Here is a 14,038-nt window from a genome sequence, read left to right as displayed (position 1 = left end):
GAAATTATCCCTAGCGGAAAAGCGGTAAACTTAATTTAATTTGAAAATATGGCGCGAAAATTTAAAAAACAAAAAAATCCTATTTTAATAATTGTAATTAATATTTTAATTCATATTTTTTAAATTTTGTAATTATTTATAAATAATAGAATAAAATTAGCCATTAGGGGGGATAAAATTTTTAAAATCAATCTTTTAATTATAATAGTAAAATTAATTTGTCATCGGTTTTCGTAAAAATAGAGCAGAAATGGTTTTTAAATTACAAATAAAAAATAAAATATTGATCTCTTTTTTTTTAACTTTTATTTTTTGTTAATATAAAAAATAATTTTCAAAAATTTATATTTATCTACTTACGATTATATTATATACAATCTTAAAATACTTTGTTTTGCGATAATAATTTAATTATCATTAGTATTAAGTAGAAAATGCTTAATTATTGCGTTATAAGATTTTCCAATTCATCTATATAAAGAAAATGTTGTTTTGAACTTTTTCCACTAGTCTCTAGCCACTTTCTAAATGTCATTAGACCCAAATGTGCTTCTGACGATGTTACTTCTTGTGATTTAAAAATTTCATTTAATCTATTCCTATCAATTACATCCAACGACGTAACCCTCTGTAATTCGGTATTTTCTAAATTATTTTCATTTTCCTCGATTTCATTATTTACACATTCCATTTTAAGAAAATCATCAAACGTAATGATATCTTGAAAAGCATCAGACGATTTTACATCACTACTTTGACAATTATTTTCATTTTCTTCTTTACATGATATTTCTACAAATTCTCTTTCTTTATTCACCACTTTTGTATTATTTTTAATGGCAAAATTTATTATTTCTTCATCAGTCTGTGGCTCCCTTCCACAATTATTGTAATTTGTTTCAAACCATTTCATGAAAAATTCTTTAGAATATTCTTCTTTATCTTTTGGTAAAAATTGTGATAATTGATCATAAACTTCGCAAAGAAAACTTGAAAATTCTTCAGCAGATGTTTCACTCGAATAGACGATTTCATTTAAATTATTTGTGATATTGTTCTCAGTATTAAATAAAGAATCAGATAAAAGCGATTTCCATGCTTTTTCAAAACTAGACGAATTTACTTTGTACCATGCTTTACTTATTAGAATTAAACACTCTTGAAAATTTAAATTACTAAAAAATTCATCACAATTTGTTCTTTTGTGACTAACTAATAAAGATTTTAATAAATTTATTTTATAAAGTTTCTTTGTCATTGATATTAAACCCTGCTCCATTGGTTGAATTAATGGTGATGCATTGCGGGGTAAATATAAAACTTCAAAGTTTCCATGTAATGAATTTAATTCATCAACATCAGGATGACATGGTGCATTATCTAAAATTAATATCACTTTTCCTTTTGTGCCAGTCGATTTTTGATGTTCTATGACACGTGGAATAAAAACATCCTTGTACCTAAAATATTGATAATCTATCTAAATTAAAATGATAATTAAAAAACAAATTAATTAATTAAATCAAGTGGTGATAAACAATTTTATTTTGATTAAAATTTGTTTAATAGCAGTATTTAATAAGAAAAATATTTACAAAACTTTATAGAAAAATATTTTTAAAATGGAGCGCATGATTATCCCATAAAATCATCAGACTTTTCATTTTAAAGAATTTTATTATAAATAATTATGTTTTAGACGAATTTTCATTTTTCGAATTAGCATTTAACAGAATTTCTGTTAAAACGAATTTTTACTTAACAAAATTTTTAGCTACCGAATTTTTGTTTGGTATAATTTTTATTTTAAATAATTTTAATTTAGCAGAATTCTAATTCAATCAAATTTTATGTTATTCGAATTATTAAATGACAGAAATTCCAATTCACCGAATTTTAATTTGTCCGAATTTTTAATTGATTGAATTTTTAAGGATGCCGAATTTTTATTTGTTCGAAATTATAAATGTCCGAACAAACAATCGACAGAAAGATTTCGGCGCAATTTTTAAAATTGACTAATTGGAAATTATCAAGAAAATTGTGATTGGCCAATTTTAAAAATTGCGCCGAAATCTTTTTGTCGTTTGTTCGTTCAGACTGAAATGGTATTTCAATAGTCAAAAATTGTATTATAAAAAATTATTTGAAAATTATAAATTAATAAATATTAAATATAAAATTATATTAAGAAATGAAATTAAAACTAGATAAATTGAATTTCTGAAAATAATAGAAAGAGAGAGAAGATAGCTATAGATAACATAATGTAAATGTAAACAGGAAAAATAATAATAGAAAGAGAATGTAGATATAAATTCGAATAAAGAGAATTATTAATTTAATTCAAATTTAAAGATTTTTTTAATAGGATAAAGAATTTTTATGGATTATAATTTAAAGAATAAATTTTTATTTTATATTCTTAAAATTAAAAAAAAAAAATATTAAAAATTATTTTGTTTTATTGCTAAAATTAATAATAATTAAGTGAAATTATATGTTTTATTAAAGTAAAAATTATTTAAAAATTAATGGTAAAAGTTAAATAATTTTTAAATTATTACTTTTTGAGAAATTAAAAATTTTAGAAAATGAAAATCAGTTAGAGGAAAATGATTGACAGGTAGACAATGGCATTGTTTTCGGCGAGCGTTAGAAACGGAATTAGAGAGAGAAAAATATCTCTGACCTTAGATAATAATTTAAATGTAATTGGTAGTGTTGCCGCGATAATGGCGAGAGACGAGACGAGACAGTATTTTTTTAAATATCGCGAAATCGATACAAGACGAGAGAGGTGCCACGAGAGACGAGAATTCTCGACGAGAATTTAAAAAAAAATTAAAGAATTTATTCTGATAGCTATTATAGAACATGGTAGATATACAGTGACTACTAAATCCTTAAATTATTCATATTTAATTTAATAAACTTTTTAAGCAAGATATAATAGGTTATATATATATAAATTATATTTTATATATTATATTTATTAAATGAGCGGTCTTTTTTGGAATATTTTAACTTTTTATTCTAATAAGTCAACGCTTTTATTTAAAAAACTTTAAAAATGAAATTAATTAAAATTTTGTTTTAAATTATTAAAACATGTTTATTTTTATTACTTTTACAATTAAAAATAATCTCCTAAAAAATGTTTTATATATATAAAAATAAAAATAATGTACTTGACTTTGACTGATTAACGCTTTTATGGTTAAGTGACCGCTAAAAAGGCCAATCAGAGTGTGTAAAATTTTATTTTGATATAAATAATATATATATATATATATATATATATATATATATATATAGAATATAATACATATATAAAATCTGAATAAACAGAAAAAAGACGAGACAAGACGAGAATATATAGCATTCTCGACACTCGAGACGAGACAAGACGAGACAGTTGAAATTATCGCCTCGTCTCGTCTCGCGGCAACACTAATCCCGATAAACCCTAAATTTAGTTAGTGTAGGATACAATTAATTTATTCAAATTAATTATCTACTAGGGTTTTTTAGAGATAAATCTATTGAAGTTTAATGTAAATTTTATAGTTTAATGATATATTGTTAAACTATAATAAATCATTGAAGTTTAATCCTTTTATATCAAGAATATAAAAAGATAGAATAGAGTTATGAGAAATTAACCTTTGAAAATTTTGTTGGATACAGTTTTATAAAATGTTTAAATAATTTATTTCTTTTTGCTTCCTCGTGGAGGAAGCTATGTAGTCCTTTCGTTTATAAAATTTTTAAAAATGGTGAAAACAAATTTTCCTCTATATAGAAACATGTTATATGAGATCCTAATCAATTGTCCGGATGTATGTATGTATGTGTGTGTGTGTGTATGTGTGTGTGGATAGTTTTTTTGAACACGATATCTTTAACAGGTTTTAATGGATTTTGGTAAAATTTGGTAGGCTTATTTAACACATTAATCTCTCAAAAATGACGAGAGGATTTTTAAAAATACCCAAAAAAAAATTTTATCGTCTTTTTTCCAAAAATTTTTTTTTAATTGAAAAAATTTTTAAATCGAAAAATTTAAGGTATTATATAATATAATCGTCTTCTTTATGTCAAGATGAATCGATTGATGTATATAAAGTATAGATTTGATTGAAATTTAAAGAATTAATGAAAGTTAAAAAATCAAAAATTCTCATTTTAGCTAAAAAATGATGTGTTTATTTAAATTCATGATTATATATAAAATAATTTTATTCCCTGCATTGAAACGAATTGGTTGGTATATGTAAAGTATAGATTTGATTTAAAATTTGAGAATGAATAAAAATTGAAAAATCGAAAATTCATATTTTAGCTAAAAAATTTTGTGTGTTTTTAAAATTCAAGTTGATGAATAAAATAATTGTATTCCTTGCATTAAAACGAATCGATTCGTATATATAAAGTTTATGTTACACTCAAAATTAATTAAAATTTTCTTTATTTTTCAAAAAATTTAATTAATTTAAAACATTTTTAACTCGAAATTTTTTAAATCAATCAATTGAATTGGAGAAATTCATTGCTTCCTTCACGAGGAAGCGAATTTTTTGCTTCACACAATGAGGAAGCATAATGTTTATGAAATAAACATAAAGGACCCCCTCCTTGTTTTTATAGATTATCAAAACTACTCAAATCAAAATTTCAATTCTATTTACAAGTGATTTAAAGATCCACAATCGTTTTTAAAAACAAAGTATGCTATATCGTCAGATTAACTGTTTATTTATGATTATTTAAATAGAAATATTTAATTCTTTTATTTATTATAATTTTCTTTAGCATCAAATTCTTTGAAACGATAAACAATCAATTGTTTAAACAAGTAAGAGAATTTTTAAAAGTTAATAACAAAAGCTAAAAAACTAAACAATCATTGGAAAGATTCGTTTAATTTAGTTTGAAAAGCGACAAATAACTTAAAAATAAAGAGAAGAATATAAATATATATAAGTATTGCATAGAAATCGGAAAAACAAAAAAAAAAAGATAAATACTAACGTATTTTCATTCCCAAATTTCTACTACATGTTTACAGTCTTATCTGATGATATAGTTCGCACGCGTTTTATTATACCGAATAATAGAAATTAAGAATATAATGTCCCTTTAAATTTTGACAATACTATTGTTTCTTTTATATTAGAGATAATAGAATGTGGGTGATATTTCCCTAAACATTTATGTTTATAGTTTATCAACCACATGTTTAAACTCATTTGCTTCTCAGAATCGATGTGTCACGCAAATTTAATTAAATAAAAATAAAAAATTATATAATATTTTAATAATCCCCGGACTGAGAACTTATGAATGCTTCAGGACATTTGTAATTTTGGACAAATGAAAATTCGGTGAATTGAAATTTTTGTAATTTAAAAATTCGAATAACATAAAATTCAATTGAATGAGAATTCTGTTAAATTAAATTTCTTTGAAATAAAAAGTCATGTAAAGAAAATGACTGTAAAATAAAAATTATGCCAAACAATAATTCGGTAGCTAAGAATTTTGTTAAGTAAAAATTCGTTTTAACAGAAATTCTGTCAAATTTTAATTCGAAAATTGAAAATTCATCTAAAAAATAATTATTTCTAATAAAATACTATAAAATAAAAATTCTAATAAATAATACATAATTTGTATATAATTTTTACAAAATATATACTAAAAGATTAATATATAAAACAATAATAATTGATAATATAAAAAATTACCAAGACATGAAGAGATTTTCATTCATCCATGATTTATTTTGTTCTGTATAGATGATATTGAGATTTTCAATGTATTTTAAGTGTTCATCCTCTGATTTAACAGTAAAAAAATCAGCATCTAAACATCCATGTGTTTTAGTTTCACCAATTATCAACGGAGGAATAGGATGACTACCATTGACATTGGAACAAAATAAAGCAGCAATATGATTGCCATCATCATTTCTTTTTTTTGATGTTGAACTTTTTGTATTTTGATTAAGTTCAATGAATCGCGAAAACGGAGATGTTCGCAAAAAAATGCATGTTTCATCTGCATTATAAATATTATTTAAAGATATATTTTCCAAAGTAATCTTTTCTTTTAAAATATCAGAAAAAAATTGTTCAGCTTCAAAATTATTTGATATGGTTCCATCGTTTGTTTGAATGCTTTTAATGCAGTATCGTTTCTTAAAACCACAAAACCATCCATTGCTTGCCTATATATAAATAATAAAAAATATATTTAAGTGTTTAATGGAAAAATATGTTTTTAAAAAAGCCATTTAAAATTTTAATTTATTAGATTCGCTTAATACGTTGGTGAATTGTTCTTCTATACATGAGAGTAATAAATTCTTTAATTATCTTCTTAATTATTAAATTAATCAGGGTGTCTACCAACTACTAGGAAAAAAATTCCCTGAATTTTCCCTGACCTTACACTAAAAAATTTTTATTTTGATCAAATAAAATTTATTTTGATACAATTAAATCATTTACCTGTCTATTATCCACTAATTTCATATGTATTTGAACCAAATAAATAATGTTTCGTAAAAAATAAAATATTTAAGTGAAATAAATAAACTAATTGGGGGCGTATAAATATTCTCAACATTTAATTTAAAAGAATTTTTACGGCGTCAAATCTTAAATTATCAAATTTTTATTTAGTAAAATTATATAAAGCAGATTTTCTAGTACATCGAATTTCAAATTAATACAAATTCAATTTAACGGAATTTATGTCAAGAAAAATTGCATAAAGAACAAATTTTTTAACAGAATTGTTATTTTAGTAAATTTTGATTTATCAAAATATTTACTTAACAGAATTGTCATTGAATAAATCCACACAATTAAAAGAATTTCTATTTGACAAAATTCTTAATTAACAGAGTTTTTATTAAAGAAAATTTTAATTCGAACTAATTATTATTTATGAAAAATTCTACTTAGTTCTTTTTTTGTCAATTTTTATGGACATAAATTTCGTTAAATTGAAATTATATTAATTTAAAATTTTTAAAAAGTATTAGAAAAAATGCTTTATAAGAGTTCTGCTAAATAGAAATTCTTTTAAATCGAATTTTAGTTAAATGTAAATTGAAAATTTTGCATAATATAACATTCACTTTATTCAATTTTGCTAAATAGAAATTAGATAATTTAATATTCGACGCCGTAAAAATTTTTATAAGTTAAATGTGGGTATTAGCATTTAATAATAAATTATTCGTATTAATGAATAATTTACTTTATTTGAAGTTGAACCGATAAAATAAAATTGTATCAAATAATTTTTATTTATATTAAAAAACCAAATATTTCACTGAAAAAAATTAATTAATTGTTATGCAAGTTTAAAAAATCATTTATTAGTTTCAATAAATAGTAGTAAATAATTATTTACTTAATGAATATAAGATATATCACATTAATAAGTGAGTGTGAAGGCCACTTTTTTTTGTATTTGCTTTAGGAAAAAAGTAAAAAAAATTTTTGAAACTTATAGTTACTTTAATTTATTTATAAGAAATTCCAGAAAATTAAAGAAATTCTCTAACTTTTTCCTGACTTCCTTGATTGTTAGACATCCTGATAATTAATCTAAAAAAAATTCTGGGGTTTAAATTTTGGCTTTATAAGTAACTTTGTTACTTTTGAATCATATTTTTAATTTTACATTAAAATTTATGTTGATATTTTTATTTCAAAGCGAAAACTATGGAGAAATAGCCTTATACTTACCTTAAACTTTGAAGTATTGCCATTGAGCTTTTTATTAAATAAAAGAGCTTTTTGCCGAATTATTGTTATCGAAAGTGGACCACCTCTATCTCTTTCTTGTAAAAACCATTTTATCATAGCATAATTCAAAAATTTTTCATCGCTTTTCTTAGAAGTTTTTCTATTTAGCGTTTCAAAATTGTTAACATTTTTAATAATCTCTGACTTACGTGAAATTATATTGTAATATGTAGATGGAGAAATTTTATAAATTTGAAGAATTATTTCTTTAGAGACACCGGCTTTAATTTTTTTTAAAAGTTCAAATTTTTCTATATACGTTAACGGCTTTCGTCTCTTCATTTTTAAAAAAAATTATTTATCATCAAGAAGTTTGCAAGTATGTAAACATTAGAATTCAATAAAGTTTGACAGATAAACACATGTTTTTGGGTTATGTGCGAAAGGCGAAACAATCACATGTGTTGATAACTTCTTTAAAAAATATGTCGCCTTGATGATATTCAAAAGCTTCACTATTTTGCCGCAACAACAACACTGCTAAACGTCTAGCAAAAAATAAATAAAAATAAGGCGAGGGATAAACAATTCAATATTTTTGAGCCTAATTATTAAATTAACCAATTAATTAATTTAATTAATTAATTAAAAAGTAATAAATAATAATATGTGACGTTCCATGAAAAAAGGGACCTTAGCTGCAAAAAAATGAAAATTGAGTTTTTGATATCAGTCGATAGATCTTGAGTTGCTCTTTCAGATACAAAAGTTAAAAATTGTACTTTTCTATTTAGTTTTTTTGTTATAAAGCATTAATCATGACCATGTTAATCGCGTTCCAGCACGGACTACAGAAACCATCCCCACCACTTCTACACTAGTATACTTGTCGTAAGCGTGAGCTGTAGGAACGATGTAGTAGTAAGGTGGTGGGGCTGATTTTCGATGGAGGGTCTCAACCAATCAGGGACGCTCTACTTTAAATACCTTTTCTGGAAAATGCGTCTATTGCAGCTAAGGTCCCTTTCCTCATGGAACGTCACATATTAATCAAGATATCGAAAAATCGTCGATCGCAGCGCTACGACCTGTAAAGTGGTGACTGACTGAAGTTTTTAATAACACGTGGGCCAAGAAATCCAAATTTCAGATGTTACTTTCCAACCTTGATGTTTACAATATAAATAATAAAAACAGCTGACAGGTATTTATAAGCGGTGCAAGCAAAAGTACATATATATAATCGGCAAATTCAATTAAACTTTTTTTTTTTGATGAAGTAAATCAATGAAGTAATAAAAATGAAAAGAAATCTTCCAACATATTCAGTTCAGTCAGAAGTTTTTAAAAAATTAAAAACAGTAGATATACCACAACAAAATATTATACAAAATTATCAGATTGTTAACGATGCTCCTACGTATTATTTGGTAATAACACAACCAGAAATTTTAAACAATGATAACAATACAACAACCAGAAACAGAAGAAGAATTTTAAAACAGAGTGATGAAAAATATGTCGATGATGCTATGGCAAAATGGTTTGAGCAAGTTAGAGATAGAGACGAATCAATTTCCGGGAAAATTATTCAAGATAAGGCACTATTTTTCAATGAGAAACTTAATGGACCTAAAGCATTTAAAGTTAGTAACTAAATATTCTTCTTATCTAATTTAATAGTTATATAAACATTCAACACCTTAACATAACCTCACAAAATTTTAGTGTTTTTTGTTTAATTTTTTTTTCCAACTTTTTTCAAAAATACGACTTTTTTCGATTTATTTTAATAATATGCGACTTTTACGACATTCTTTTATATTTAAAAAAAAAAAATTTAAACAAAATACGTTTTTTAGTATACAATGTAGATCTTTTTCAGATCTTCCTTATTTCAATTATTTAACAAATTTTTAATTGAAATAAAATAATTAAAATAAAAAGCAAATAAAATTACCAACAAATTTTCATTCAAAATCACTTGAAATTTAATTATTTGCAAAAATTTCAATTATTTTTAATGATTTTTATAATATTCTTCGAAAATTCAATTATCTGAAATCATTTTTCAATTAAAAACTTTTGGAATTCAATTTTTGTATGTGATTTCTAATAAATTCTTCATTAACAGAAATCACTAAAATTTTCTCTTATTATAATTATTGACTGAAATTTAACACAATCTTATGAAATTCAATTATTTTCAAAAATTTCAATTTAAAAGCTTCTAAAATTTAATTATTTCTAAAATTTTATGAAATTTAATAATTTCAATTATAAGTCTTCTGAAATTCAATTATTTTTAATGATTTTTATAATATTCTTCGAAAATTCAACTATCTGAAACCAATTTTCACTTAAAAAGTTTACGAAGCTGAAGTACGCAACGTTTATGATAAACGATTTTTAAAAAAATAATTTTTTAAAATGAAAAATTCTATAATTTTTTGCCTAAAATATATTTTTTTATAATTTGTTGATTATTGAAAAATACAAAAAATATTTTTTACGCAAAAAATTATAGAATTTTTCATTTTAAAAAATTATTTTTTTAAAAATCGTTTATCATAAACGTTGCGTACTTCAGCTAAAAACTATGACAAAATTTTTAATTCGAATAAATTGCTTAAATCAGACTTCAAAAAATAACAAAAATGGAATTTTAAGAATTTAAATAAAATTTGTGAAAATTTGTCTTACAATTAGTTCGATTCTGAAATATTCGAAAATAAATTTTCTTGATAATATTTTTATATAGTATTTAGTAAAAATCACAAAAAAGTGAAAAATAATATAAAATAGCTTTTTAAAAAACAAATACTACTATTTAAATTAGAAATTAATTTTTGAATATCTTCTATGGAGAAAAATAAAAAGTAAAAAATCCTTTTCAGTTCAATTCATATAAAAATTAAAATTATTTTCCGAATTTTGTAAATTTCTATAGTTATTGCTTAATTCGTTATAATTAGTGAATATAATAACACAGCCCCACAAAAAAAAAGTGTCGTGCGCGGCAGACCAGACTAGTCATTTCCCATGTATTTTGACGCGCTGAACACGAATCCGAAGTCCGTTTTGCTCCATCACGTCAGGATTTTTTCTAACCTCCAAAAACCTGTCGGATTTTGAGAGTTAGGTTTTTTTTTAAAAAATTGATGGATTTATTTCAAACTTGGTATCTAGGGGTTTTTTGGGTCGCTGATTACGAATCTAAAGTTAGATTTTCAAAATTTAAAATGGCGGCTCCAATATGGCGGACGATATCGACCCTTCAAAGGTGATAATTCCGCACTTACACACGAAACTAGGAACAATTAAACAGTTTGTAAAAGCCTTAGATAAGAAAGGAAACTGTTTCAAATACCTGGAACAAAAGTTTCCAGAAATTTCTGATGCGAAACTAAAAGAAGGGGTTTTCGACGGACCACGTATTCGCAAATTGTTAAAAGATGAGCAATTTATCACCAAGATGAATAAAATGGAGAAAGCCGCATGGCTTAGTTTCAAAGCAGTTGTCGGAAATTTTGTGGGTAATCACAAGAGTGAAAATTGGGAGCAAATAGTTAGTGATATGATTAAAAACTTTGGTAAGTTAGGATGCTTAATGAGCATAAAGTTGCATTACTTAGACTCGCATCGGGATCAATTCCCTGAAAATTTGGGAGATTACAGTGAAGAACAAGGAAAACGATTCCATCAAGATCTGAAAGAATTTGAGCGTCGTTATCAAGGAAGATGGGGTGTAAATATGATGGCCGACTACTGTTGGATGCTGAAAAGGGATATTGTACCTGGAGGCAGCAATTTGAAAAGAAAACCATTACACAGATCCTTTGAGGACAAAAGAGTGCGCTACCATAAAAAGACGTGAATACCTTACACAAAAATTGCCTACCTCTCAAAATCCGACAGGTTTTTGGAGGTTAGAAAAAAATCCTGACGTGATGGAGCAAAACGGACTCCAGATTCGTGTTCAGCGCGTCAAAATACATGGGAAATGACTAGTCTGGTCTGCCGCGCACGACACTTTTTTTTTGTGGGGCTGTGTAATTGTTAATTTTATCCTTATTATTATTATGATTAATTTATACAGGCAAGCAGTGGTTGGATTCATAAATTCAAACAAAGATGTGGTATTCAATATATTCAAAAGAAAGAGGGTAATAATTCAGAAAGTATACAATATTTTTCTCAAGTTTTAAGAGAAAAAATTGAATTAGAAAATTTGTCATTGGAGAATATTTATAATGCCGATGAAACGGGAATTCATTGGAAAATACCAGATTTTTGTACAACTTCCATTGAAACATCAGAAATGAAAGTTTCCAATCGCAATGAAGAAATTTGTAATCGTGTGACGGCATTATTTTGCTCAAACGCCACTGGTAATCATCAAATTCCTCTTTTGGTAATTGGCGAAGAAGAATCACCAAATTGTTTAACAGATTTAATAACAAATAAATTAAAACATAATCGCTTGAAATTTCTCACAAGTCTCAATGTCATTTATACGGGTCAAAGTAGCGCTTGGATGGACAAAGAAATATTCAAACTATGGTAATATCATGTATTACTTTTTTTCTTTTTAGTTTCAAATTTTTCGAATTTTTCTCATCTAATTTTGTACAAATAACATTTTTCAGGTACAGACATGTATTTATTCCAAGTGTTTTGAATCATCAAAAAATGATTGGCACAACTGGAAAAGTACTTTTAATCCTAGATAATGCACCGTGTCATTCAGATCTAGATGAACTTAATTCAGTAAATAGTCAATTTGAAATTATAAATTTGGCACACAATGTACCGTCAATGATTCAACCCATGGAACAGGATTTAATGTCGACAGCAATTAAAATTTATAAAAAAAATTTATTAACATTAATGTTTAAATCAAAATTACGAAATGTTGATGAATTTTGGAGTAATTATAATTTAAAAGACTGTATAACATTTCTTAGCTCAGCGTGGAAAAATTTAAATAATTCCCCTCTACTACGACAAGCGTGGACATTAATTTTGGATAATTATTGTGATACTTCCGTTTATTACACTGTTTGTTCTAACAATGAAAATTTATCTGTATTATCCAACAACAGTCGTCTCATTGAGGAATTATCACAATTTCCCGATGAAATTTGTGATAAATTAATTGCTCGTCATTCACCAGGAGCCGATTGTTCGATAAGAAAATTACAAAAAGACAAGGTAATTATTGTAAAATGGTTTAAAACACGTGATGATTTTGGTTGGGAACCAATAACGGACAATGAAATTGTTGATTTAATTTTAAATAATAAGAAAAAAGATGAAATGGTAAATGAATTTTCCATAGTAGATTGCGAAAATGAGAATTTAGAAAATGAGAATATTACTACAACATCGGAGAAATGTGAAAATGAAATAATGACATTTGATGAGATTAAAAAAAATGAATTAGTAAATATAATGCATGAATATGAAGAAAGTGATAATTATAATGATAAATCTAATCAGATTACATCTTCAGAGGCATTAAATGCTTTAATGAATGTTAAAAAATGGATAATGTCCTGTGATCAAACTTCAGAAAATCATCATCATTACATTGCTGAATTAGAGAATTTAATATCGCAATATTGTTAATATATCTTTTTTAAGCTAAAAAAATAAAAGTAATTTAATTTTTTTATAATTTAAATCTTTTGCTTTAAATATAATTATTATTTTATAATTTAATTTTCTCACTTTACGTTTTTTGACATCAGGAATCAAAAAATTAAATTAATCAAATCTAATATTTTTTCGCGTTTTTCATTTTCTGTAAAATGGATCTTTACCTATATATTTCTAAAAAAAATGTTCCTGTAGATGTTTTTCTTTCATTTTGTAGTTTTAGAATATTCTACAGTCATTTTAGCCAGAGTTATTAACGTCTATTTTTATTTTTCTTTAAAGTTTAAATAAACTTTTTGTTCATAAAGAGTACGCATGATTATGTTCTAAAAATCATTAGTTAGAATTTTCATTTTATGGAATTTCATTTATTATAATTATTTTTGAGTCGAATTTTTATTTGTTCGAATTAGTAGTTTGCAGAATTTTCATCAAAACGATTTTCTATATAACAGAATTTTTGTATAACCAAAAATTGACTTCACAGAATTTTTATTTGCTTTAATTTTAATTTAACATAACAAGCATTTTAAAGAATTTTTATTAAGTAGAAATTTATTGTATAGAATTTTCTTTCAGGTGAATTTTCATTTGTTCGAATTATTATTTGA

The 14,038-nt window shown here is 24.5% G+C and overlaps 2 protein-coding genes across 2 annotated transcripts; one reads left to right on the top strand and one right to left on the bottom strand.

The window, feature by feature from the left end:
* Positions 1 to 289: 289 nt before the first annotated feature.
* Positions 290 to 8,398, bottom strand: LOC127281668 (jerky protein homolog-like). Its single transcript, XM_051305511.1, has 3 exons — positions 7,767 to 8,398; positions 5,751 to 6,232; positions 290 to 1,460 (listed from the first exon to the last, which is right to left on the bottom strand). Exons 1-3 carry the CDS (start codon positions 8,106 to 8,108, stop codon positions 443 to 445), a joined length of 1,842 nt encoding a protein of 613 aa, XP_051161468.1. The 5' UTR covers positions 8,109 to 8,398; the 3' UTR covers positions 290 to 442.
* Positions 8,399 to 8,889: 491 nt separating this feature from the next.
* LOC127281669 (jerky protein homolog-like) lies at positions 8,890 to 13,452 on the top strand. Its single transcript, XM_051305512.1, has 3 exons — positions 8,890 to 9,412; positions 11,866 to 12,329; positions 12,416 to 13,452. Exons 1-3 carry the CDS (start codon positions 9,068 to 9,070, stop codon positions 13,395 to 13,397), a joined length of 1,791 nt encoding a protein of 596 aa, XP_051161469.1. The 5' UTR covers positions 8,890 to 9,067; the 3' UTR covers positions 13,398 to 13,452.
* The last annotated feature ends 586 nt before the right edge of the window (positions 13,453 to 14,038 follow it).

Source organism: Leptopilina boulardi, unplaced genomic scaffold, assembly GCF_019393585.1.
Source record: "Leptopilina boulardi isolate dan_hultmark-lab unplaced genomic scaffold, ZJU_Lbou_2.1 LbouV2_273, whole genome shotgun sequence".
In the NCBI taxonomy this organism is placed as follows: Eukaryota; Metazoa; Arthropoda; class Insecta; order Hymenoptera; family Figitidae; genus Leptopilina; species Leptopilina boulardi.
This window is presented reverse-complemented; position numbering and strand designations above follow the sequence as displayed.